Raw genomic sequence first — 27,459 nt, 5'->3', positions numbered from 1 at the left:
CATTATAAAATACAGTCATCACAGTAATTTTATTATATCTCATGCATTCACATAAATCATATCAGAGTATATATATATATATATATATATATATATATATATATATATATATATATATATATATATATATATATATATATATATATCAAACATTGTACACAATTAATTTAACCCAAACAACCGCAAAGTGAACTTAGAACCCATTACCATTTGTAGACCACTATTTGGTCGATCACCATTCACCAAACGTAACTGCCGAACACTACTATCCTAATTGGACGGACACTATGAGATTCAATAGGTCGAACGCTAAACTGAGTACCCATAATTCGGCCGAACGCTACTACCGAACGTCTCACTTGATCAAACTCTAATCAGTCGAACGCTATAATCGAGTACTAATACCGAACGCTAAACCATCAAACACCACATTACATACTATATTCCAAACAATTATACGCATAATTTCATTCAACTTAGAATCCAACACTAATTGTAAAATACATTTGTACGAGCACTATTTACTGAAAACCCGTGGACGAACGTACACTGTTTGGACGAACGTAATCAAATCCTACACTACCAGGCCGAACGCTAAAATTGATACTTAGGACGAACGCTATTTATCAACAGGCCGAACGCCATTTCACCGAATACACTATTAGGCCGAACGCTAATACCGAATAAAATATTGAATCGATCACTGTTTGGACGAACGTTCACTATAACACTTATTGACAACGCTCAATGTAACACTTATGGACGAACGCTCACTACTTCACTTATGGACGAATGCTCACTATCTCACTTACGGACAATGCTCACTATAACACTTATAGACGAACGCTCAATATAACACTTCTGGACGAACGCTCACTATATCACTTAGGGACGAACGCTCACTATATCACTGTTTGGACGAACTCTAACTATATCACTGTTTGGACGAACGCTCACTGTATCACTTACGGACGAACGCTCAACATTCTGTTTGGACGAACGCTCACTAATACTTTGGACGAACGCTCACTATACACTGTTTGGACGAACGCTCACTATACCACTGTTTGGACGAACGCTCACGGTATCACTTACGGACGAACGCTCAAAATTCTGTTTGGACGAACGCTCACTATACCACTGTTTGGACGAACGTTCACTATACTGTTTGGCCGAACGTTCACTATATCATTTACGGACGAACGCTCGAATACTGTTCGGACGAACGCTCACTATACTGTTTGAACGAACGCTTACTACTTTGTTTGACGAACGCTCACTATACTGTTTGGACGAACGCTCACTATATTGTTTGGACGAACGCTCACTATACTGTTTGGTCGAACGCTCACTATATTGTTTGGACGAACGCTCAATATCACTTACGGACGAACGCTCACTCTGACAATTAAGGGCGAACGCTGGAATCACTTGTAGGACGAACGCTCACAATAATACTTAGGACGGACGCTCAAAATACTGTTTGGACGAACGTTCACTATAACACTTAGGACGAACGCTCAAAATATTGTTTGGACGAACGCTCACTATAGCACTTAGGACGAACGCTCAAAATACTGTTTGGACGAACGCTCACTAATACAACCAAGGACGAACGCTCACTAATACAACTAAGGACGAACGCTCAAAATAACACATGGACTAACGCTCACTATATCACTTAGGACGAACGCTCAAAATAACACTTAGGACGAACGCTCGACCCATTCATGCCGACCTTGGTCGAGCAACTTGGACGAACGTCCAATTTTTGTCCAAAATTGGACGCTCGCGCGTTTTGCAGAATTATGCAGAATCGCGTTTTCCAGAAACCCAGAAACCCCAAATTCTCATTTCCAAAATTCCCAGATTTACAAGAGTAAAGTTATACAATTACTCATACGAATTTCTAGCAAAGAAGGATACTCTCAACACAAAATTATTCATCAAACAATGGTACGATTTCAAACATATTATATCCACAATTTATAGAAGAAGGTCTAGCTCCCCTTACCTAGTTTTTCTCCAAGCACAACCATCTTACAGTCAAGAACTCTACCCCGATCGGAATGACGAAAACGTTCGGTTGAAATGAAGCCCTCTACTCCGCGGAGGCCATGGTAGCATCAGAGTTGAATTCCTATGGTTCAAGGTGCTGGAATTCTAGAGAGAAGCGAGAGAATTTGGAGATGAAGTTTTTAGAGTGAGGAAGAATGGGTTGCTCCCCCTTGAACTCTCCATCCCCCCGTGACCAAATGCTACCCCCTTCCCCTTTTCTTTCTCCCTTCCCCCAATAATTGTTCCCCTATGATGACAAAAGGTGGGTGACCACCGTGTCCCCCACTACTCCCAAAAATCACGGTCCTTACAATTATATTAAAATAACAGTTTTTTTTTTAAGAAAATGTAAATAAATGGACCCATGAGAACAAATTTGGGATTTAATAAGGTTAGTTTGTGTCAACAATTAACCAAATACAAACCAAAATAAATGTATTTATTTACTAATTCTAGATAAAAACTAAATCATATGTTATATTTCATAAAACTAATTTAAATTGATAGACATAGTTAAAGAATCATATTAATAATTCAACTTAAATTTGATTTTAATACAAATTGTTCTATGGTATTTGAGTTTAAGGAAAAAAATAGTACACAAATCATGTTTTAATTTTTAAGAAATATATAAATATTTGACTTAAAATCAGGTATTAGTTGTCATTAATTTTAACTAATAAGCGCATGTATATCCACTTCTTCTTTTTTATTCTTGAAAAAGTTATTAAATTATAAAATATCTGTTATTGAAAATAATTATAAAAGTAATTAATTTACATTCTATTTGTTATTAAATAATTTTTTATTATAAATAACTAAATTTAAAAATAGTTATTAAAAGAATGAAATGATAAAATAACAATTTTAATTTAAAATAACGATTATTTAAATGGTAAAATTGGAAAAAAAATCGTGTATACCAAAAGACGAATCTTCTTTATAAATATTATTAAGAGGAAAACTTTAATAATGTATCAATTTTTTCAAAACTTTTACAATTTGTGATGTGAGACATGTACTTATTTATATAATTCGATTTGGTTTTACTTTTACTTTTATGTTAAAATATATATTCACAATTTTCATAATATTAAATACTAATGATGGTTGCTCGATAAAAAAAAAAGTAAACTCTAAAAATATTTAATATTGTTAGAATATGCTCTAACTTAATAATCTATGTTAAACCGTGTAACACCCCAAAGTACAAAATACAGTGTAAAACTATATAATAAAATAATCACATCGAATAATATTACAGATCAGTCTTACAAAATAAAGAACGTACGCTTGTGGCCAAACGGCCTTACAGAATAACAAGAAAGTTAAAACTATACAAAATAAGCAAACTCCGACCGAACGGTTTACAAAAGGTCTATACTGGACGGTCATACAAAAGAAAAGGGGAAAGATGATCGAACGATCATCTTACAACTAAACTAATATATTGACCGAACAGTTATACTGTTCGGTCTTAACTTCTACCTCAACTAAATTTTCTTCTTCCAGCGCTTCTGTCAGCAGCTCGTCTCCTTCTGCTCACATCCGCATGGATGATCATTGCAACAGAAAGACAAACGAACGTACAAAACAGAAAAGACATGAAACATAGGGTAAGCTTATGTAATTCAATTCAAGTATCAACATAGATTTCACAAAATTCAAAATAAATGAGCTAGTTCATTCACTTATACATGCAAAGCCTAAGACTAGACTCTGACTGTCCGGACTGTATGAACTCTGTGTAGCTACGACGTTCGTGCACCCGGGTGATATAGTAACTGGGATACCCTCAACAGCTGCCACCCGAGGTTAGTCCTATCTGTCCAAATTAACATAAGGACTACGACCTCCTGCCATTCTCACGCATGACTTACCCTTCTTTACGTGAGAAACGAGTAATCACGAATATCAGGATGAACCGCCAGCTTAGCATGCCCACATTCATACTTTACCAATTTCCAATATACATTCATGAGCTATTCCTCCTCGGAACGCTCGTTCATAATCCGATTCATTTCGTTTATATCATATTTCATCATCTTTCATTAATAAGACTTCAATGAGATCAATTTGAATAAACGTCTCCGAAGATACCAAATGCCGAACGTTAACTTCGACTCTGAACAAGACCGAAAGCTTGGAGTGAGACCAAAGGTCTCCAGTTCGAAGCAGATCAAAACCAAGAGAGTGTGAATCATTAGTTTAAGAAAGGGAGAGATTAACATAATATTTATCGAGAACGACTAGAACCAAACGTTTATATACTAAGTGAGCCAATTGGATGAACTAACTCACGAGTTAGACCGAACACCAACAAGCCTAGGCCGAGTACTAAAACTCTAGGCTGGAACCAATTTAGAGAGACACCGAGAGACATCAAATAAGGGTACTTAACTGGATCTGGTGAATAAACCGAACGTCAATATATACTTAGCTTTTGAATGAGTTAAACATCAAGAACAATCAGAATGCCAGTCAAAGACCGAGCACTATAGAAAGCATACTCTATTTAGTTTGGACGAACACTCTTATTATAAAGATAGATTACGAAAATGAGAACGAGTGCCTGGTGTAAGACCGAACACCTACTTAGTACGAGCGCTTGGTGTAAGACCGAGCACTACTAAACTTATAGAAGAAAGGCTTGATAAATATAATAAGATACCATTTAAATAGTTTTCAATAACGAACGAAATATATAATTACATATAAATATACTTAAGTTTACAACCGAATACCAAGGAACGACTACCCTTGGCCGAACGCTCATGTACAATTATTACAAAACGGAGACGCTCGTCCTCAACTAGAATTCTTCCCAAATGAAAGAATCCAGTTCCAACCGAGTCTACTAGAAAACCGAACGGTCAATGACCATTCAGTGACGAACGTACACTTTCATAAGGAATTACATACTTATTAGTCTTTACATCAATTCATTTCTTCAACATCTATTTTCTTACATTCATACATCCATACAGTCAAACATATCAACAATCATACTTCATATTCATTCAGCAATTCAACAAACATGCATTCATTCAAGATGAACATAAAAACAAACATACAATCAAATTATATAAGCTTCCCTTACCTCTGAGGGTGACCGAACGTTCACAAAGACAGAGTACAGTTTCACCACTACAAGTCCTTCTACCCTCAACGCTCAACAATTTTCCAAACTAAACCAAGTAAAACCAAAACAGTATCAGAACCTCTCATTTTAGAGGAGCGATCAACACATGAAACCAGAACTTGGTTTGCATGTAAAAGAAAACGCACGACTAAGTGAAGAGAAGAACTTACCAGTCCAGAACCCAAAACCGATCGGCTCAAATTGAAGCTCTTGACACCGGAGGAGTAGAAACGGTGCCTGAATGGTGATCGGAGGAATAAAAGGTGAGAATTTCTTAGAGAGAAGTAAGCACTTTTTTAGAGAGAAGGAGGAGAAAATGAAAATTTTCAGAACTCTGGGAAAGAAGGGTGCATGTAGAGAGTGGCGTGAAATTCTGAAACTTAGAGTTTTCCTTCCAACGTCAAAACGAACGACCACTCAGCTGCGTACACCTGCCTTCCACCATTTGAGTGTCGAACCTCATTCTTGACACATGTAATCCACTAAGACGAACCTTGAGTGGATTTTAATGGTTCTGACAAAAAGTATTTTTAAACTTAATCTTACAAAACATTTATAATAATTAAAATCATATACTATTTTTTTCTTTAAGTTTTATTTTTTCCAAAACAAGAAAAATATTTAACTTTTTATTTTCTAATATAATTTTAAGTATTTTTTTTTAAGTTTTATTTTTGTCAAAACAAGACAAATATTTAACTTTTTATTTTCTAATACAATTTTAAGTAGTTTGTCTATCATAGATAAATGTATTTCTAATCTTTTTAGTTCAACAGTATTAAAAAAGTTTCTGTTTATTGTTATAAATTTTTTTTTTCACTATATTAATCATGTACATAATTAGAAAAATTCACGTTCTTAAAATTAAAAAATAATAAATAAATAAACATTTTTTTTTATTAAAAAGGAACTAAGAGACTAAGGATGTGTTTGGTCAATTAATTCAATTTTTTTTTCCACTTTAAAACATAAAATTATAGAAGGTAAATGGATGTTAAAAGTGTAAATCCCTCTGAAGGTAATAATTGAGAATAAATGTGAAGAAAAGTTGATTGAAAAAAGAAAGGATGAGAGTGGAATCTACAACAACATGAAAAAAAGTGAAAAAAAAAACACTGTTGTAACAAAAGGAGGTCAGAGAAAGAAAGAGAGAGATAGAGAGAGGTTGTCTGTTTCAGCTTTTCAACAACACAACACAACACATTGTTTTTCTGTGTAGATCCCACACAACACAACCCAAAGCAAGCGAAGGCAAAGCAGTAGTGGTCAGCATCAGAGCCCCACAAACGGTATAGGAATATCTGTCTCTGCTGAATTCAACTGAAGTGGAGAACACTAAGAATGCTAAAGAGCAATGAGGAACCTTCCAATCTCAGTCTCAGGAAGCCACCCTTGAAGCGCAGCAAGACTATTGCCAATCCCAGGCACACAACCTCTGTCTCTGTAACTTCTAATACTCCCCATTTTCCTGTCTCTGTCTCTGATTCTGACGAGCAATGGAACTACCCTTCTTTCCTTCGCACCACCACCAAGAAAAAAAAACCATCTTTCAAACCTTCCAACACCCACAACCTCAACCTTCCCAAACCCTCACTCGTTCCACCGCCGCCACCTATTCCTGCTCCTCCTCCTCCTTCTTCCTCCTCGCCACCTCGTTCCCAACACACCATAACTCAATACTACAACCTCTCTCCGATCTTGTATCTGGTTAGTTTACTTATTAGTTATTTTAGTTGCCTGTATGTGTTCTTTCCTTTTATTTTTCTATTAAATTCTCTCAGCTAAACTAATTATGCCAAAGGGATCAACAATTTTCATAATCAGCTACCATCTTTACTTACTGTTTTTTCATTATCATAGTTAAGTAAGATCCCTTTCTGGAACCCTCGGTATTCTTACCTATCGATGCTTCTAGAGACACTTGGCATTGTATGATAACAAATATTTTACTATACATTTTCCCACATAGCTATTTTTGAGTAAATTATTATGGTTTTCCTTTGTAGTAAGCTGGCTTGGCAGAAAGTTATAGACTTTAACTTCTCTTCTGTGAGATGAGATAATTTCTTTCAATACTTCATTCAGATCATCTGAACCTTTCCTTTATTGTGGCAGCTTGTTATTACTTCTATTGTTTTTGTTCCCCATTCCGCTTATCTACAATATAGGCTCAGAAAATTGGAGGTAAGCTTGTAATTCTAGAAATTTAGTATGGTGTTTAAATTCTTATTTATTTTGGTTAGATTGTTTATTAGTTTCTTCTGTTGCAGAATGAGAAACTTCACCTGTGCTGCGAAATAGATTTTTGTCCTGACAATAGAAAGACATCTATCGGAAAAGGCGATGGTTCATTTTCTTATGTCCCGAACACTGACAGTAGAACAGTTGCTTTGTATATTGTGGTGGTCATCCTCATTTTGCCCTTTGTGTTGTACAAATATCTTGATTATCTTCCTCATATAATAAATTGCTTGAGGAGAACAAATGATAACAAGGAGGATGTACCATTGAAGAAGAGAGTTGCTTATATGGTAGATGTATTTTTCTCCATATATCCTTACGCAAAGCTACTTGCCCTTCTCTTCGCAACTCTATTTCTTATAGGATTTGGTGGTTTAGCTTTGTATGCTGTGACTGGCGGTAGCTTTGCTGAAGCTCTTTGGCATTCTTGGACTTATGTAGCCGACTCAGGAAATCATGCTGAAACTGAAGGAACCGGACAGAGGATTGTCTCTGTCTCAATTAGTTCAGGTGGTATGCTGATATTTGCTATGATGCTTGGACTTGTGTCAGATGCTATATCAGAAAAGGTAGATTCTCTCAGAAAAGGGAAGAGTGAAGTGATTGAAAAGAACCACATACTCATTCTTGGGTGGAGTGACAAATTGGTAATCTCCTAGTCAGTTCCTCACAAACTGCTTTTAGGTTTTTACATTTGACTTGGAATATTATGTTGACTATCATGTTGACAGAATTTGTTTGATATGATAGTTCATCTGTATTAGTTCTGTAAATCTGATTGCATCATTTATTTTTGTTCATAAGAAGGATGTAGATGTTGATGATTGATGCTTGATTGCAGGGTTCACTTCTGAAGCAGCTAGCAATAGCAAATAAGAGTGTTGGTGGTGGTGTTATAGTAGTGCTTGCAGAAAAAGAAAAGGAGGAAATGGAAATGGATATAGCAAAGCTTGAATTTGATTTCATGGGGACATCCGTGATTTGTAGAAGTGGCAGTCCTCTTATACTGGCTGACCTAAAGAAGGTTTGATGGAGTATCTTTGACTCTTTGTTCTGCTTTTGGGGGGAAAGTATACCTTTTTATATAATCTATTTGAATCATATAATATGGGGAATGAGTTTTGAGCTGTTTACCTATACCTTCTTTCTTCCAAAAATTTCTATGTTCTCAAATCTAATTATTAATTATCCACAGGTTTCAGTTTCTAAGGCACGTGCAATTATTGTATTAGCTTCAGATGAAAATGCAGATCAGGTTATTTACCTACTCATTATTCCTTTGTTATGTTGTCTAACACTTACCACGGAACTTCTTCACAGTCAATTTTTTTTTTTTCTCAATTCTCTTTTTCTAGAGTGATGCACGTGCTTTGAGAGTTGTTCTTAGCCTAACAGGCGTAAGGGAGGGCTTAGGGGGTCATGTTGTTGTGGAGATGAGTGACCTTGACAATGAACCTCTAGTGAAACTTGTTGGCGGAGAACTCATTGAAACAGTTGTTGCACATGATGTAATTGGGCGTTTGATGATTCAATGTGCTCTACAGCCTGGCCTTGCACAGGTTAGTTGGATAATTCTGTCGTTCATGTGAACTAGCTTTCTTCCACCCACCCTCAAGTGGTGTTGCACCCGTTTTTGTTCATGTATGTAGTGCTTAAAATAGCTAGAATATGCTTACTAAGTCACATACGAATGCCTTAAGAATCCTGACTCTTACTGGATGAACTTCTTCACGAACTATTTTCAGTTGTAATATAAAGCCTGTTTACCTAGGCACTGAAACTGGCTACTATTTTTCCAGTGCCTCAAGAATCCTGACTCTTACTGGATGAACTTCTTCACGAACTATTTTCAGTTGTAACATAAAGCCTGTTTACCTAGGCACTGAAACTGGCTACTATTTTTGCAGTCCTTGATAGTGTATCAAACTTTATGAAATTTATCACTTTTCTCTACATTTGGTTTCCATGTATGGTGTGACTCAGCATCGGTTTACTTGTTTCCTTCTATTGGCTAGATATGGGAGGATATTTTGGGATTTGAGAATGCCGAGTTTTACATCAAAAGGTGGCCTCAATTGGATGGTCTCTTTTTCAAAGATGTATTAATTTCATTTCCTGATGCAATACCTTGTGGAGTTAAGGTTGCTGCTGATGGGGGAAAGATTATCATCAATCCAGATGATAGTTATGTTCTGAGAGATGGGGATGAAGTCCTTGTCATAGCTGAGGATGACGACACTTATGCTCCAGGTCCTCTTCCAGAGGTTATCTTTCCGTTTCAACTTCTCTTATGATTTCCTTATTGGAAAATATGCTGATTTGGTGCTTAGAATCTTGTATATGTTGCGCACTCTCTTGGATTTATTAAATAATCATAGTATTAGTAAGTGACTTGTGCATTACCTGGTGTTTTTAATGTTATATACTTTACATAGGTATGTAAGGGACTTTGCCCGAGGATACGTGATCCACCTAAATTTCCAGAGAAGATACTATTTTGTGGCTGGCGCCGTGATATTGATGATATGATCATGGTAATTCTCTTAATTGGATATGCTATACTATGGCCTTACTTACTTATCCTTACTTTTTTTGACAATTGACACTGCTATTATGCACCATCCTATTGATGTTTTGAAAGGATTAATTCTCTTATTTAATAGCTTTATATACTCTTAACATCAACAACAGTAGTTGATATTCTTTTGGCTAAGATCATCAGGTTCCACTGGGCCACACCCTGTGGGACTATTATGTGGCAATGTCTTGGCCACAAGGGCTTGCAGTGGGTTTCAATCTGCTACTAGCTGGTGTCGTTAGCCATATTTCCCAACTATTCTTTTGTCTTAATTATGTGAACAGGTTTATTGAGTCAATTTCCAGAATCTAGGGTTTGATTTTCTTAAAGGAAAAAAAAAAACATTGAACTAATATAAAATATCTGAAAACCTGTTTTATGAGAACTAAATTCTGAAATCTTAAGAATACTCTGACTTGTGGAATGCTCAGTGATGGTAAATAATCACTGCTTTAATCTAATAGATCCGTCTCCTAAAAATATGTGAGTTGACTCAACTGGTCTAAATTCATAATCCTCTGATACTACCTTAATCATTGTTGTTTAAAAGGTTTTAGAGGCACTCTTGGCTCCTGGTTCAGAGCTTTGGATGTTCAACGAGGTCCCCGAAAAGGAAAGAGAGAAGAAGCTTGTTGATGGTGGACTTGATGTTTCTGAGCTAGAAAACATAAAACTTGTCCATAGGGAGGGGAATGCTGTAATTAGGCGGCACCTGGAGGGTCTTCCACTGGAGACTTTTGATTCTGTAAGTTTTGAATCTGTATCTCTTCATATTTGTAGTATTCAGGTTTTATATGTATTAGTGTCTTTAGGAAGGAATCCTCCAGCACTTATGAACCATGTGAATATTAAGAGGCCTGTGTCATATATAACCAGAAGGTAAATCCAAACATAAGTAGATTACAAGATTATGCAAATTGATTCGATAAGAATTTCGGATAAGTGATTGATTATGCTTCCATCTGACCAATACCTGCTTCCTTTCAAAAATAGAAAATTTAATTTGATTAGAAGGATTCAGCAGACGGTATAAAATATCCATGCTGTAAGCACATAATTATGAGCAGCAACAAACGCTAGTCTCACTAGTTGAAGTTGGCTCTATTAAAGATTAAATTGCGAAATATGGCAAGCTTATATATCTACATTTTTTATTTTTGGTTGCGGGATCTTTCTTAAAACTCTTTAAAAGCTTTATATCATGTTTCGCTCGGGGATTTCCCTGTTTCATTTCTAGCATTCTAATACCTTGCTCAATTTTCATCATTGTATACAAGTAAAATTATGAGCAAAGTGTTGAAAGGAGATTAAGTGTAATAAGATACCTCTAGATCAAAGGAAGTCAAGCAAGGTAAATTAAAATTCTCTTCAACTGTATACTAACTCTAAGAGGACAGATCCTTATTCTTGCAGATGAGTCAGTGGAGGACTCTGTTGCTCACTCTGACTCAAGGTCTCTAGCTACCCTTCTACTCATTCGTGACATACAGGTATCCAGTATGGTTGCATCAACTCAAATTAAGGATTTTGTGTTCACATCACTGACTAATGTCTCATTGTTTTATGAACTGACTTTCTAACAATCCTCCTCCTCTTTGTGTAGTCAAGACGCCTCCCATACAAAGACACGAAGTCAACTTCTCTGAGGTTATCTGGGTTCTCTCACAACTCTTGGATCCGTGAAATGCAGCAAGCTTCTGATAGATCAATTATAATTAGTGAAATTTTGGATTCTAGGACTAGAAATCTAGTGTCTGTCTCCAGAATCAGTGATTATGTGTTATCTAATGAGCTGGTTAGCATGGCACTAGCAATGGTAGCCGAAGACAAGCAAATCAACCGAGTTCTAGAGGAATTATTTGCAGAGGAGGTATCCCACATTGAACTTATTCTTACTGTCTCTCGCGATATAGATTAAGTTAATTTTCAATTTCTTGTCATGTTTAATTTTCCAATTTCTAAACTTCTGGTTTAGCATTTGTTTTAAGTAGATTTTTGTTTATGCTTTTGGATTACCAGATCAAAATTACTTATATGTTGGACTTTTTATTAACTTATGCAGGGAAACGAGATGTGTATCAAACCAGCAGAGTTCTATTTATTTGACCAGGAAGAACTGTGCTTTTACGATATAATGATTAGGGGTCGAACAAGAAAGGAGATTGTTATCGGCTATCGCTTGGCTAACCAAGATCGAGCCATTATCAACCCTTCAGAAAAGTCAGAGCCAAGAAAATGGTCCCTTGGTGATGTTTTTGTTGTTGTTGCCAAAGGAGATTGATTTTTTTCCTTTATGCCGTGATGAAGATGATGATTGTTATTCATTTCAAACTAGCTGGGAACTTGGAGGCTCCTAAAAGTTGAAGGACCTGAGATTTTGCCCGTCAAAAGATTCTTCTAGATTTTGGTTAATCTCTTTATTTGATGTGGAATTATGTTTATAACATCACTGCAACTTGTAAAATAATGTCTCATATAGGTAACTGAGAAGGAGTTAAAGTGTAGAGTAACTCTTTAACATATATGTAGAAACTATGATGAACTCATTGTTCAATGATAAAAAAAGAGATTTTTCTGTAACCTAAAGTGAAAAGTCCAAATCAACACACCCAATTTTTAACTCCCAAAATAATTGATTGGGTTGGTTGGAGCCGTTTTAGGATTGGGTTAAAAAACTCATCTAACTCAACTATATATGGTTAGTTATATGAATCCTCCCTTTTCTTGCTTATCTTCTATAAATCTCATTTATTTAATTTTCATAAAGAGATAAATACATAAGCTTTTATCATGTGAAATTGGAAGAGAAGAAGATTTACTTCTACTAATGGTTGTAGTATGTTGTTATCAGAAGAATGTAGATGAAATAAATAAACAGTAGAATGGTTCCATAGCATAGATTACTTCCGTGGCAATGTTGGTGATTGAGGCTACAACTCCAGAGATGGTCCCACCAGACAGCTCAGAATTCAATTGATGCTAAGAGACTAAACAATCTATTAAAACCATTTTCTGCATATTAATATTGGACTGTCTAGCACTGATCAAACACTATAAAACTCTTTCACCAAGATTTTATTGAATCAATTCATTACAAGAACAAGAATATAAAGAAGATCCATAGTGGATAAGATACTCTTTATGAAAAACTTTGGATGCTACTATGAATAAAATCACACATTAAATATCTAGTATCCACTGTGGATGCTCTTTATAATGAGCTAGTAACAGTGGGCCACTATCTATAAAGAGGATGTAATTTATAAGATCACATGAATATAAAGAGCATCCATAATGGCATATTTTATCATAAACATTACAGACAGGCACATGAAGCTACAAGTACTGCCAGGTAAACTGATGTGGCCTTGTAAAGTCAACTATGTTACCACGTATGTATGACAATGAGTGAGTTATTGTTGAGTACACTCCACTTCACCCCTTCAGCCTTTCACAGAATGTAATTAAAACCAAGCAAGTGTGCAATAAATAACTCAACTGCTCACAATAAGATAATGAAGAATGGTTGAGTGTGAAGGTTCAAGATATAGACATGTTCGCATCATCCTTCCCTGCTGTCAAATATGAACGAACTCCTTCATTTCATTTCATATCTCTAAGCTTCTTTCTCACATTGCAACCTATTCACGCCGTTATTAACGTCCATCTATATTTCCACTCACACAATGACCAGTTCTAAGCTTTACTATTTTAATGTCTATTGTCATAGCCATGAAAAGAAGAAAGATCATTTTTTTAAATAGTTTAATGTTGTTGGCCTTTGAATGTTTACAAAGGCCTTCTGGGTTTTTGGTAGCATTTACATTAACTTCTCTAGAAGGATAACACAGTGTACTGTTTTTGAACATAAATATATACATATTTATGTGATTTTATAAAATTTTGGAGGATATTAGAGTAATTCTAAAAAGTGATGTATCTGTTAATGATAAGACTGAATAAATACTGCAAAATAAAAGACAAAAATGTTGTGTATGTCTTGGATAGTTTTATACATAATGAAGACGACGAAATCCAATGTTGAGATGACAGAGGAGAGAATTACGTGTCTATTATACACAAACGAGAATACAAAAGAAGAAGATAATAGTATGATTTATTACTACTAATATTATATTGTGAGGACTTTGGTACAAGACAAAAAGGCATTCACACAATTCTCTTCTCCTCATATTGAAATCTTCAACATATCCATCATAAAATTCTCCATCATCAACTTAGATTCTTCAGCATAGAAGTTTACCTTGAATGTCTCTTTTCCTGCAAAACCCAAATGATCTAAAACATTAGTTCCTAATTAGGAAAGAAAGAGAAGAGAAAAGGGAGAGTAAAAAGAAGGGTTGCATTTGCATACCATAGTAGAATGAAGGGTGGCGCTGGAGAGGGCAAGAGGAAATTGGAAGCACAGGGAGATTCTGGCAGTTGCATATTTCTATCATATATCCATCTGGGTCATGGAAGAACAGTTGATCAACTTGAATTCCACCTTCTTCCACAACTGCTGTCACAAACTCAATCTTCATTGCATCAAGTTTCTGCATAATAATTTTCATGTCTAAGCATTGAAACGATATATGATTTTCCTTGGGGTTTATCTCTCTCTTTTCCACCGGAATCTTAGCGGACTCCAGTAGGTGAATGCCAATTCCATAGTTGAATAACCTGAACACAGTGTAATTATTATGATTTCAACCGGATTCATGAAAAAAAAGAAAGAAAGAAGCACTTCACAACATAATAAAAACTAGTTCAAACAGTATTCATTTAACATACCAAAATCAGTGCATTTGGACGAATTTACTTATAGAAACAGTAACAAAAGTTTAGAACTTGTATTGGGAGGAAAGAGAAGGAACGTTTATAATCACAGCGTGTATGTACTACATTTCTTCACTGAGTGAGTACTTTTCACCGAGCCAATTTAGTGCAAAAAAGAGTGTCGGTAGTTAAAATATATATAGTGTGGGTAAAAATTTGGAACATTGAATAGATGTGAAATGTTGTTGAATGTTTAATCTTTGGTCTGTTGCCAAGAACAAAAAGTCAGTCTGCATCACAGAAATTGAAATTTGTGATGACATTGTTAAGAGATCCAAACCAAAACCTGATCTGGTAGTAAGGGACATGTGGGAAAGCAGAAAAAAAGTAGAAAAGAGTAAAAAAGAAGTAGAAAAGAAGTAGAAAAGAAGTAGAAAAGAAGCAGAAAACGAAAGAGAAGGAAGTTACCATGCCCCTTCAAATTTGAAAGAAGATGGTCTCTTGATAAGCACAAATCCAAGAACTTGTTCATAGAATTTGACAGACTCACTCACACTCTTGCATACAAAAGAGACATGATTTAGTGAAAGCAAAGGCAGAGGGGTAGCTGAAGCAGAAGACAGTGACCCTTTCTCTATCTTTCCCATAGCTCACACTCAAACACCGACTTGGTTAAGGAAAGTGTTGTGTAATTGTGTTGTGTTGTTTTGTGTTTGTGAGGATGAAACCTTGCAGTGTGCTTATTATATAAAGGTAAGAGGACGAGTTTTATACATACTTTACAGATAAAATGAAATTGGAAAATATCTGTTCACACCTCATCAATAATGATCTTAACAACCGCCTATAATTTTTCTCGCTGACCCACCATGCCTCTGCTTGCGATGCAAAACGTGCAAACCTAAATTTACATCACAGAAAGAAACCATAAAAAAAAACAAAAAAAAACTTGTTTTTAATTTCTTGTCATATTCAAATTTAACCTACTGTCCGGTTTTTCTCTGCCTCATTATGTCGGCGTCAGTGAGCTAACACCATCAAACCACTCACTGTAACTGAGTTGGTAAATTTTTAAACACGGCAACACTTTTTTATATTTCTTTACTCTGTTTTTCAACACAGAAAACCTTATTTTTTTAACAGGGTATAAGAAAGAATGATAATTTACAAGAACAAAGAGACATACCCATCACCAAGATTTGAACTTTCAGATTTGGGATTGAAAATTTACAAGACGAAAAGGTGGGTGTGTGCATTTATCTCGAATGAAACAAAATGCTTCAAAAAACATCACACGTTTTACTTCTGATTTTTAGAAAAATGAAAATGTGAAAGCTTGGTTTTTTCATTATCCGCGTCATCTGATAAGAGCAAGGTGGGCCACGAGTGACAGAAGGAAGAATCCTTCTTCTGAACAAAATTGTGAAATTGTTTAAAAAATAATGGTAAAATAATATTTTAATATTATTTACATATTATTTTATTATTTATTTATTATTTATTTTATAATTTATTTATTAATTATTTTGTAATTTATTTACTAATTATTTTGTAATTGAAACGGTGTTAAAAAAGTGTTATCAAAATATTATTATCTAAAAATAATAGCGTGGTTTGAAAGTAGGAAAACAAAAGATATCGTTTGGTGGTGTTATTCTCACACGTTTTACACGTGATCTCTTCTGCAACACGTGGCACTCTTCATCATTTCATTTGCTACAGTTTGCATTTCATTATTTTTTTTAAGCTAATATAATTCATTCCTTTTATTATTTAACATACATATAATATTTGAAGTCAAACTTATACATTAAGCTCAACATGTCGTTTGATTAATTGAGAACTTTTAATAAAATATCTCGAGTGAGAAAAAGTTGTACTTAATACTTTATAATTTGAGTTTATGGTATATGTTATGTAGTAAGGATATTTATGTAATAACATAAATATCTTAGATATTTTAGACAGTTAAAATATCGGTCAAAGCCACTAACCACACTTTTAGGTAAGGTGGTTATTTTTATTCTTTATAAATACAGTGACAGGACCCAAGTCCAGGTACGTTCTCTTTATGCTCTAGAGATCCTGAATAATACTTCAGAGCAGTATCCAATTACTCTCTTCTGAGCTTCAGCTCCATAACTCATATCTGACTTGAGCGTCGGAGTATCTTTGCAGGTACCTCCCCCTCCTTTGGTGAATACGAAGGACAACAGTTGAAGAAATGCAAGCATCCCAGACATCCAGGAGCAACAGAGACACACAGGAAAATGTACACCGAAACATTTTGGCGCCCACCGTGGGGCCGAGTGCAATCCCAAAGAAGCCACAAGGGAGCCTCGGCCTCCACGAATCATTTGTTCGGATAAGCTACTCCATCAAGATGAAGCTGCCGCATCACTCCAGGATTCTCCTCCGTGAGCCATTGGCTCCCCCACGAGCACCTCTACGAAAACGCTGATCCTACGACAGTGGTGGAGACCACCGAACTGATACATCTCAACAGAAACAACCCACACCAGCACCTCCATTGACGCCACTCCTCAGATCCCAAAGCGCGCAATCAAACCAAACCCAGATCACGAGTTTCACAAGCTCGTTCATCATTTTCCTCGGAGACCTTCATTCATATCTGCAAAGAGGAAACGGTGCAAATCAGAACTCATTCATTTCCGCCTTCACTACATAAAGACCATCCTTACTCCCTCACCCTTTAATCATTAGCTATTTTTTCCATAACCACTTGGAAATCCCAAATCTGTGAACCCCTCATGCGGGTCTCGTAACAAAGGCCACCAAACTCATCTTCCATCAGCAATCATGCACCTATGTCGTCATCACCATTTCCATGCCTTCATCGTCGCCAATGCGAAGATCAAAACCACAATTCCTAATTTTCCAAATTCCCAGTTACACCAAAAATCGCAGAACAACGGGAACCCTAAATTCCCAAATCGCAACCCAAAACTCAATAGCGCCGCCGCTTTTTCAAATCACTACATCGCTGTCAACGCCATCTTCACGCCTTCAAAATGGCGAACTCTTCACACAGGAATCGAAACCCCAAGAAACAGAATCGAGATTGAGCAGCGAAAACCCTAAATCCCCAAATTGAGACTAAGAACAGAAAAGCCTCCACCGCGCCACCAGGCGCTACTGTCACAGGGGCACCACCGAATCATCCTCCATCGCCGCCTCGGCTCAGACAAGCACCACCTTCACCAGCGGCAACACCTGCATCTCCAATTGGCGTTGTCTCCAACCATTCCACAGTGTGATTGACTCTAGGGTTTTTTGGGGTACAGATAGATTTTGCAGAGAGGCGGGAGGAAGACGGTTGTCACCCAGGGTAAACACTTTCGGTGTCTGGTCAAACCCATTCTCCACGTCTTCCGCAACCCTCGCGTAACCCACGCGTCATTCAGTTTTGCCTCCACGTCATCCAACCCAATTTCTATTCCTCAAATACTCCAACGTTCGACCTCGACTTTCGGCTTCGAGGACGCTCGACAATCACAATGTACGAGCGTCCAAACTGTCAGCCTCGCGTACGCCAATGACGTTCGTCCTGGAACGTCCCTAGCTCAGCCTCGCGTACGACATTGACGTTCATCCTGGAGCGTTCGTCTCTCCGCTCAGCATCGACATTCAGTCCCTTGCGCTCGACTAGACCGCTCGACAACTCATGTGTACGAGCGTCAGAACAGCCGGATGTTCAACCTCGACTTTCGGAACCGAACGCTCGACAATCAATACGTGGACGAACGTCGTGCACCCATTTCAACGAGCGCTCGTCAATCAGTTGCAACGAGCGCTCGTCCATCCATTTCAACGAGCGCTCGTCCATCCGCTTCAACGAGCGCTCCTCAATCCATCTCAACGAGCGCTCAAACACTGCTCGACACTCCACTTGGTTTAGGCCGCTCGGCAAGCAATGGGACGAACGTACAAACCATCCACGACGTTCGTCCACTCGATCTCCAATGTTCAAATCATCCCCGACCCTCGCCCATCCATTTCAACGACGTTCGTCCACTCCATCCTCAACGTTCGTTCACTCCGTCACCACCGCTCGGCCATCCATGGCCTCTCCACCGGTCATCAACGTTCCTTCACTCCGTCACCAACGTTCGGCCATCCATGGCCTCAACCATTCGGCCATTCGTTTCAATAGCGTTCGGCCAACAACTTCGCTCATCATTGACATTCGGTTCCAAGCGTTCGGCATAAGCTTTGCATAGAGCGTTCGTCCCTTCGCGTGATCATCAAAGTGCGGCCTAGAGGGTTCATCACTTTGCTTATTATCAACGTTCGGCCACTACCACTCGACCATTCGTCAATACGAGCGCTCCCGCATTCGGCCTCAACGTTCGACAGTCCATTACAAACGAGCGTTCAAGAAGCGCCCGCCAAAGCCTGCGTACGAGCGTCCTTGCTGCTTGCCGTTCGCCCTCATCATTTGGATCCGAACGTTCGACAGTCCAGTACAAACGAGCGTTCAAGAAGCGCTCGCCAAAGCCTGTGTCCGAGCGTCCTTGTTGTTTGCCGTTCGCCCTCACCATTTGGATCCGAACGTTCGACAAGCCGTGTGACGAGCGTTCGTCCTCGCACTCAGACTTTAACGCTCGACAACGTTCGAATCCCAAGCGTTCGTCCACTCGAATGCGCAACGTTCGCTCAATAACGTTCGTCGGATAATGGAGTGTCGGCCACCCGCTCAATATCGTTCGTCCACTCGAATCCGCCAGCGTTCGCTCATTCTACTACAACTGATGTTCGCACATTGGTCCTCAATGACGTTCGGCCATCCATGGCCTCAACCATTCGGCCATTCGCTCATCATTGTGAACAAGCGTCCAAACACTTGGCCTCACACTCGGCCTCTCGACATCTACAGCTCGACCATCTATGGCACGTCCTATTAACGTTCGGCCACCAGGTTTGCAACTTGATCAAAACCCATATGCTTACAGCTTAATATTGTTTCTTACAGTGCAGATAAACATATCTTGTACATAAAAGCGGACACTTGAAAGCCGATCATCCTGAAGCACTTCTAAACCCAGCAGATGTTCGCCCAAGAACACCCACGTGCATAAAGGGATACACTCCCGCTGGCCGATGTTCGCCCTAGAACACCCAGGTGCATCGAACAACACGTGCATAAAGGGATACACTCCCGCTGGCCGATGTTCGCCCTAGAACACCCAGGTGCATCGAACAACACGTGCATAAAGGGATACACTCCCGCTGGCCGATGTTCGCCCTAGAACACCCAGGTGCATCGAACAACACGTGCATAAAGGGATACACTCCCGCTGGCCGATGTTCGCCCTAGAACACCCAGGTGCATCGAACAAAGGGACACACTCCCGCTGGTAGATGTTCGCCCCAGAACACCCAAACAATCCAACTTAGGGGACCATCCCCATAGCCCAGCTTATGTTCGCAAAAGAACATCTACTTTCAAAGAATCTGTCGTTCAACATCGAAGGCGTTCGTCATTTGGTCTCAACGCTCGACATTCAATTGTCAACGAGCGTCCACTCAGTCAGCGTTCGGCCTCAACGCTCGACAAACAAAGGTCAACGAGCGTCCACTCAGTACGTCGTTCGGTCTCAACGCTCGACATTCAATGGTTAACGAGCGCCCACTCAGTCAGCGTTCGGCCTCAACGCTCGACAAACAAAGGTCAACGAGCGTCCACTCAGTACGTCGTTCGGTCTCAACGCTCGACATTCAATGGTTAACGAGCGCCCACTCAGTCAGCGTTCGGCCTCAACGCTCGACAAACAAATGTCAACAAGCGTCCACTCAGTACGTCGTTCGGTCTTAACGCTCGACATTCAATTGTTAACGAGCGTCAACTCGTTCAGTCGTTCGGCCTCAACGTTCGACACTCAATTGTTAACGAACGTCCACTCAATCAGCGTTCGGCCTCAACGCTCGACCTATGTAACAGTCCTCACGTTCGGCCTCACTTGCTCCAGCTTTCTGCCGTTTTATCTTCGCCTCCTTTTTGGTCCATCAAATTCCTCACTTGCACAAGCTCTCTAATTACAGCGAAGACAGCCTCCCTCAAACTCATAAGTCCTATAGTTACCACGTTCATAAAACGAAACGGTTAACTCGGACTTGGGGGGCATGTTATGTAGTAAGGATATTTATGTAATAACATAAATATCTTAGATATTTTAGACAGTTAAAATATCGGTCAAAGCCACTAACCACACTTTTAGGTAAGGTGGTTATTTTTATTCTTTATAAATACAGTGACAGGACCCAAGTCCAGGTACGTTCTCTTTATGCTCTAGAGATCCTGAATAATACTTCAGAGCAGTATCCAATTACTCTCTTCTGAGCTTCAGCTCCATAACTCATATCTGACTTGAGCGTCGGAGTATCTTTGCAGGTACCTCCCCCTCCTTTGGTGAATACGAAGGACAACAGTTGAAGAAATGCAAGCATCCCAGACATCCAGGAGCAACAGAGACACACAGGAAAATGTACACCGAAACAGTATATAATAATAATTTCCTTTATAACTTTAGGAAGTAAGTATTGTTTTAAATATATAATAGTAGTCAGAAAATAAAAACAATACTTAAATTAATGTCAAGAATATGTTGAAAGTTAGGGGTGTCATTCTATTAATCTGCGATATCTAAAAACTTATTCATGTAAAATTAAATAAAGTAATCATATTTTCTTCTCTGTGTATAAATGATGTATTAAGTGAAGAGAATAACTTAATACTGATGACAATTATATGGGAATTTAAAAAAAAAAAAAACAATAACCTTACGCTTACTTAAAAAGAAACGAAAATGTATTATTTAATTTAACCATCTAATAGTTAAAGATTCGTTTTTTTCACTAGCATATAATGAAAGTATTATAATTTAATTTGATATATGCGTATTTATATTGAGTTTCTTTTAACCATCTTTTAACCTTACGCTTACTTAAAAAGAAACGAAAATGTATTATTTAATTTAACCATCTAATAGTTAAAGATTCGTTTTTTTCACTAGCATATAATGAAAGTATTATAATTTAATTTGATATATGCGTATTTATATTGAGTTTCTAACTTATTTTTCAAGCGAAAAAATTTATTGACTTAATTAATAGTGTTCAGTGATAAATTTTTTTTTTTCAATAGTTTGTATTTGAAGTGGTGTTTTTAATTTAGTATTTTTCGAAACAAACAAGAAATTTGATTAGAGTTTAACAGAAAAAGTAGAGAGGTAATTGTGAAACAAACAAGAAATAATAAAATGGATATATAACCAGAAAACTTAATTTTGATGATGGCAAATGAAACAATACCAAATGAAGCAAGTCCAAAATAATACTATATCCAACTTTAAAAAGTATCAAAATATAAACATCAAATTGGCGGTAATTTTCGGTCTAATTTTTCTTTTTCTTTTGTCTTATTATTCCACCAATTATCTACCCTATACCTACCATTTTTATTTTATATTTGTTAGTTTCTATAGATATTTTTCCAAAATTTAAAAAACATAATTTAAAATTTATTGTTTCAAATGAAAATATTATCTAAAATTATAAATAAAATAAACTTGTACAAAAAATATTAGTGAAATAAAATTAGTTTTTTAAAAATAAATTATGATAAATTAAGGTTAATTTGATGGTGTAATACATGTTTGGATTAATATTTGTGAACTAAAATTTGTGTTAACTTAAATTTGCAAAAAGAACTCAAGCCTGGCTTCTGCAAAATTGAATTGATGCGCAAACATATTTTTGTTTTACAAGTGATACAGAAATGCTTAAAAATGTGTGGCGTCTAATCTCACCCAACTGTAACAGTTCTTCCCCTGATTAATCAAATGTGTATTCCATTTAATACCAAAACATAAGAAAGGGACATAATAATCTGCAAACAACTATTTTTCCATGTTGTCCTATTTACTGCACACAGCATAAAAAACTAGCTACATCCTTTCATCCAATGGTGAAAATGACTGTGAATTAATAAAGAGTGGGGATAGAAACTGGTTGTGAAGTAAAAGGACAGTAGAAATTTTTGTTTTTCAAACATGAGTAAAAGACAGTACAATACCACTTAAATAGAATATTGTGAGAAGGGAGGTAGAATAAATAGATTTAACTTGTTATGAAGAAGAAGTCGTAAATAAATGTCTCTAAAATGGAAATTTTGGTACATTCAAAATCCACCTAAGACGTGGTGAGGCCTATCTAGCCAGCTAAAAGTTTAGGAGGAAATGCCAACTAAAAAGGTACATTGCCGTAAATTCTACAAAAGGCAGAAGACAAGAGGGAAGGGTCCCACAACATTCAAACATTAAGGTGGGTGGGGAAGGCCTTAAACTCATCAAGCTTCACAGACAACATTCAAGAATTACGCACCACGGGCCATTTTCATCCTTGGCATTGACTTCTTCATTTGACGAGCACGCTCTTTTGCTTCTTTCTTTCGAATAGCCTCTGCACTCAACTTTGCCTCTGCCTCCTCCATCATCTTTTTCCTCTCCGCCTTTCTTCTCTGCATGGCCTCTTGTTGTGCATTTCGGAGTTCTTTCTGTGCCTCCAGAGCAGCCTTTTGTCGTGCACCCTCTGTCTTTGACCGAGCCTGAAATATGAACACCACTTATTTAAGGAACAACCATAAAAACTTCATCACCTACAAGCCAAACATAGATTCGTAGCATGACTAACCCACCTGTGAACTTAATTTATATCTTCCGATCAAGTCAATATAATATGGAACAAGAGCCACCAGCCGAGTCATGTCAGCCATGTTCTTGGCAGCAGGAAGCGCAAACTTGAACAACAATACCTTCTTGTGTATACCAGGGTGCTGATCGGAGAAATGCAATGAAATTAAACCTTTTCCAAATTTTTCAAAAGCTTTGTCACCAAAAACCTGCAGTATAACAGTATCTGATTTTGAGTCCAATAAATAAGTTTAACAGGATATGAAACAGTGCAGATGAAACAAGACCCTTATTTTGCGTTAAGGCTTGAAAACATTAAATGAAGCCAAATGTAATCAAGCTACTTAACAGCAAATTGAAACAGCGGTGCATGATCACTTCACACAAATGGCATCAAAAGAATATGTAACCAAAAGACACACTATCAACCAGGATAACCAAGGAGGATGCCAACTTATATCTAACAATCAACCACATAAAGTTTTGAACATGATAAATAATGCTCCTCATAAAATCATTGAATATATAATTATTATTAGTCATATTACTGTTTTAATAATCTTCGTCTCAACAAGTGACAAACTGATCAAAATATATGCCAATTTAATGAGATAACAAATTCCAAAAGTATAGTATATTATACTTAAATTTAGTTTCCTACTTCTCGTCATCTTGTATGATCAAGTTGTATATCCTTATCTTATGATTTGCTACCGTAATTAGTTAGGACTGAGGATTGTGTTGTGATTAGAATAAAAAAGGGTTAATGCTTTAGGATTTAAACATGCATTATAATGTACACATACGCATATAGCTTTTGCTTTCCCTAACTTTTCTTGTTCTTGGATTGATGATTGTCTTTCTTTTATTTCTGAAAAAGCCAGTCCCATTGTTTGCAATATTCAGCTTGTTGTTATCACTTTCATTATTTGGATTATTTGGAAAGCTAGGAATCATATGAAATTCAAGAAATCTATTCTTTTTCATTCTGCTCTTCTTTCCGTACAATGGAATGTTCAGATGGCAGGTAAAAGGTCATCTAAAAATAATGATATGACTAACCTTTGTATTTTGAGATTTTTTAATGTTCAAACTAGAACTTCCAAAGGTATTAGAGCTAAACAGGTTGAGTAGATCATGCCTGAAGTGGATGTGCGTTGATGCTTTTGCTAACATTGGTGTGGATAATAGAGTTTATTTTTTTGGTTTGACATTTTACCTTCTAAAATTGGGTGAGAAATAGATTACTTAGTAGAATAATTTTTTTTCCAGAAAACAGTTTTTAAAACCAAAAAGAGAGGGAAAACAAACATCGAATGTTTCCAACATGCTTCTAACTTCTCCTGTAATTGATGACACCAACCGAAAAATTTCAGGCAAGTTTTCCTACAAGACCACCACCACAGATCTACTAGTCCCCAAAATCTCTGGATCACCAAAGTGAAGATACACTCCCATACACTATTCTTAGGAACACATAGTTCTTCCATGCATCGCCAATCACCATCCTTAGCTGCATGTGGGCGAATCATAAACCTTCCCTCGGCAGAATATATAAAAATATCACATCATAGAGAATCTTAAATTATCCATTAGGATTAGTTCTCCTATTTCGAAATACCACTCAGGATTGATTGGCATGTTTATTTGTCTTATAATTTGTATTCATACCTAATTAGGACAATGATTAGTATAAACAAGAATTGGTGCTAGAAGTTTTGTTTGCACATCAACACAGACTTTCACCTTCTCTCTATTCTCTCTCCAGTATCTAAAACTTCATCATTTCAACAGCCTTGAAACTCAGACTTTCACCTTGTTCTAAAGGATAGCGTAGCAGCAAGCCCAAAGATTGCTCTAGCTCTTCATATAATTACTATTGCCAACAGTCAGTGAGGAGAAAAAAAAAAGTGACAGCGAAAATAATGCCTGGTGGGAATCCTGAGGAGAAGTCTAAAATAAATAGGTTATATGTTGGATGGAAAAGGTAGTATTTTAAACAATAATATATAATGTTCTACAGCTTTTGGACCTTGGTTTTAAGAAAGGGTCCATGCTTTTCGGCAGTATCAATTGGAACGTGAGAGAAAATTCATTCTACAGAAACGGAGTTATAAATAGCTCAAGACAAAACCAACCAGCAAAATCTATTTCTACCCCTTTCTCTCTATGCAATTCAATCTCTCGGTGAAGTTAGAAACTAGAAAGATGATGCCACCTGTGACAACTGACCTTCATACTCAGGTAAGCTTCTAGTGAAGGGGCACACTAGGATAAAAAGCTAATAAAGCACTTAAATTAGCAAGAATTTATCATATGAAAGCTTCATCGCCTGTGAAGTCTCTAAGGGCGAGTTTACATAAACAAACTAATTAAGCATTTATTCAATAAGTTATCAAACAAAGACTATTCTCAAGCATAACTATGAAGATTAAACAAAGCCTCTCTACATATTGAAATAAGATTAAAAAACAGATAGCAACCATAAAATAGCATGAGAAGAAAACTGGTAATTGAAAGAAGAGAAAGGAACCTGATCAATGACGGCGTCGGTGATCAAATCAGCAGCTACTTCCTTGGATTCAGAGATAACAGCGAGGTCATCAGCAACCCACTTCCTGGAAGTGAGAGGGGAGAGAACACTGCCGAACCTCTGCAAATCCCTCACATCCTTGTGCATGGCCTTGGCAGCCTTCTTCTTGGCCATTGCGAAAACCACATGATCCATGGCGTCATCGTTCATGTACACTTCAAACGCGATCTCGTCCCTGCAGGGCACGATCATGTTATAGATCCTCGCGATGAGATCGTGCCTGCTTTTCAACTCGAGCGTCGCCAACAGCCCCTGGCAGTACCTTCTCCCGCTCGCGTAGAACTTGAACGTCGTCTGCCCCTCCTTCAGCAGCAAGGGCGCATCGTCGCCGCCGTCACCGATCCCTAGAAGGCTGAAATTCTTCTCGAAGATAGAATCCTTGGCAGCGAACTGCGCAGCCCAGGAGAGCGCGATGTTCTCGTTCTCGCGCTTGCCGGTGAAGTAATTGATGGCGAACATGATGAGAAAGGATCCGCAGAGGATCTCCACGGTGAAAGAGCGGGGAGAATTAGGGATAGGAGGGGTTTGGGTGGCGGTGGAGTTTTCAGTGGATTTGGGATCGGAGGGAGGTTCGGGGGCGGGGTGTTCGACGGGAACGCCCTCGAATTCGTCGTCGTCCCAAAAATCGAAGGTGGTGGTGGTGGTGGCGGGAGGGGACTTAGGGAGATCGGAGGGTGGTGGTTGGGGAGTTGGATCGGTGGCGAGAGGGGTGGGGTCGGAGAGGGGCGGTGATCGGAGAGATGCGGGATCGATGGAAGCGTCTTCGATTTCATCGTCGTCTTCGGCTTCGAAACCTTCGAAATGAGAATCGGCGTACGCAAAGACGACGAATAGCGAGTGAACGCAGAGAAGAGCGAGAAAGAGACATGAGAGAGTTGGATTTGCCATTGACAGATTGTGTGAGCTCTGTTGTCTTCTCAAAGCTCAGATGCAATGCAACCCAACAATATATCTTAATTACTAATTACTAGTATTATCAGTTGATATTTCTACAGCAATTATAATAAATATATATATAATCTTATCTCAACAAAATAATTATAATTTCTTAAGAAAAACAATGACTAATATAATATATACTAATTTCATTTATATACTTTAGAAAGAAATTGGTAATTGTGAGCGTTAATTATGTAATTTTTAATTCACCCTTATTAATAATTATGTTATATAATGTAAATATTTAATTATGGAATGTGCTTTATGAGATATCTAAATTTCTAACTATAATTTGAATCACCTACATAATATATCGCGTGAAAAAAAATATCAATATATTTTATTCGGTCAAATTTTTTAATTAATATAAAATCTTTAAATATTCTCTCATATATTTTAATCATATTTATATCTTATA

At 37.4% G+C, this 27,459-nt stretch overlaps 3 protein-coding genes across 5 annotated transcripts; 1 reads left to right on the top strand and 2 right to left on the bottom strand.

Annotated features, from left to right (window-relative positions):
• The first annotated feature begins 6,257 nt into the window (after window positions 1–6,257).
• LOC108320006 (probable ion channel SYM8) lies at window positions 6,258–12,599 on the top strand. 3 transcript variants are annotated; one of them, XM_052878708.1, is made up of 12 exons: window positions 6,261–6,907; window positions 7,316–7,384; window positions 7,471–8,088; window positions 8,283–8,465; window positions 8,637–8,696; window positions 8,797–9,000; window positions 9,583–9,705; window positions 9,877–9,975; window positions 10,570–10,764; window positions 11,417–11,509; window positions 11,623–11,889; window positions 12,082–12,599. In XM_052878708.1, the coding sequence occupies exons 1-12, from the start codon at window positions 6,542–6,544 to the stop codon at window positions 12,298–12,300; spliced, it is 2,496 nt and encodes an 831-aa protein (XP_052734668.1). In that variant the 5' UTR covers window positions 6,261–6,541; the 3' UTR covers window positions 12,301–12,599. The 3 variants fall into 3 exon arrangements, with proteins under 3 accessions (XP_017406843.1, XP_052734668.1, XP_017406836.1); XM_017551347.2 differs by having other exon boundaries at window positions 6,264–6,907; window positions 9,457–9,705; XM_017551354.2 differs by lacking the exon at window positions 12,082–12,599 and having other exon boundaries at window positions 6,258–6,907; window positions 9,457–9,705; window positions 11,433–11,509; window positions 11,623–11,761.
• A 1,394-nt stretch (window positions 12,600–13,993) lies between these two features.
• Window positions 13,994–15,549, bottom strand: LOC108331773 (glyoxylase I 4). Its single transcript, XM_017566691.2, has 3 exons — window positions 15,267–15,549; window positions 14,395–14,702; window positions 13,994–14,300 (listed from the first exon to the last, which is right to left on the bottom strand). Exons 1-3 carry the CDS (start codon window positions 15,443–15,445, stop codon window positions 14,209–14,211), a joined length of 579 nt encoding a protein of 192 aa, XP_017422180.1. The 5' UTR covers window positions 15,446–15,549; the 3' UTR covers window positions 13,994–14,208.
• A 7,359-nt stretch (window positions 15,550–22,908) lies between these two features.
• On the bottom strand, window positions 22,909–27,092 carry LOC108323305 (uncharacterized protein At5g49945). Its single transcript, XM_017555721.2, has 3 exons — window positions 26,043–27,092; window positions 23,515–23,718; window positions 22,909–23,424 (listed from the first exon to the last, which is right to left on the bottom strand). Exons 1-3 carry the CDS (start codon window positions 26,988–26,990, stop codon window positions 23,194–23,196), a joined length of 1,383 nt encoding a protein of 460 aa, XP_017411210.1. The 5' UTR covers window positions 26,991–27,092; the 3' UTR covers window positions 22,909–23,193.
• Window positions 27,093–27,459: the final 367 nt, after the last annotated feature.

Source organism: Vigna angularis, chromosome 6 (genome assembly GCF_016808095.1).
Source record: "Vigna angularis cultivar LongXiaoDou No.4 chromosome 6, ASM1680809v1, whole genome shotgun sequence".
Classification (NCBI taxonomy): Eukaryota; Viridiplantae; Streptophyta; class Magnoliopsida; order Fabales; family Fabaceae; genus Vigna; species Vigna angularis.
The sequence above is the reverse complement of the archived record's forward strand: the minus strand, read 5'-3'. Positions and strand labels throughout refer to the sequence as shown.

Bases quoted from the DNA above. Each gene is read 5' to 3' on its own strand.
- LOC108320006 (XM_017551347.2), top strand. From the start codon at position 6,542: ATGCTAAAGAGCAATGAGGAACCTTCCAATCTCAGTCTCAGGAAGCCA. The intron at 8,089-8,282 runs GTAATCTCCTAG...GCTTGATTGCAG, and splicing joins TTGGGTGGAGTGACAAATTG to GGTTCACTTCTGAAGCAGCT. The intron at 9,001-9,456 runs GTTAGTTGGATA...TCTATTGGCTAG, and splicing joins TACAGCCTGGCCTTGCACAG to ATATGGGAGGATATTTTGGG.
- LOC108331773 (XM_017566691.2), bottom strand. From the start codon at position 15,445: ATGGGAAAGATAGAGAAAGGGTCACTGTCTTCTGCTTCAGCTACCCCT. The intron at 14,703-15,266 runs GTAACTTCCTTC...CACTGTGTTCAG, and splicing joins TTCAAATTTGAAGGGGCATG to GTTATTCAACTATGGAATTG. The intron at 14,301-14,394 runs GTATGCAAATGC...TGGGTTTTGCAG, and splicing joins CCACCCTTCATTCTACTATG to GAAAAGAGACATTCAAGGTA.
- LOC108323305 (XM_017555721.2), bottom strand. From the start codon at position 26,990: ATGGCAAATCCAACTCTCTCATGTCTCTTTCTCGCTCTTCTCTGCGTT. The intron at 23,719-26,042 runs GTTCCTTTCTCT...GTTATACTGCAG, and splicing joins CCGACGCCGTCATTGATCAG to GTTTTTGGTGACAAAGCTTT. The intron at 23,425-23,514 runs GTGGGTTAGTCA...TTCATATTTCAG, and splicing joins GATATAAATTAAGTTCACAG to GCTCGGTCAAAGACAGAGGG.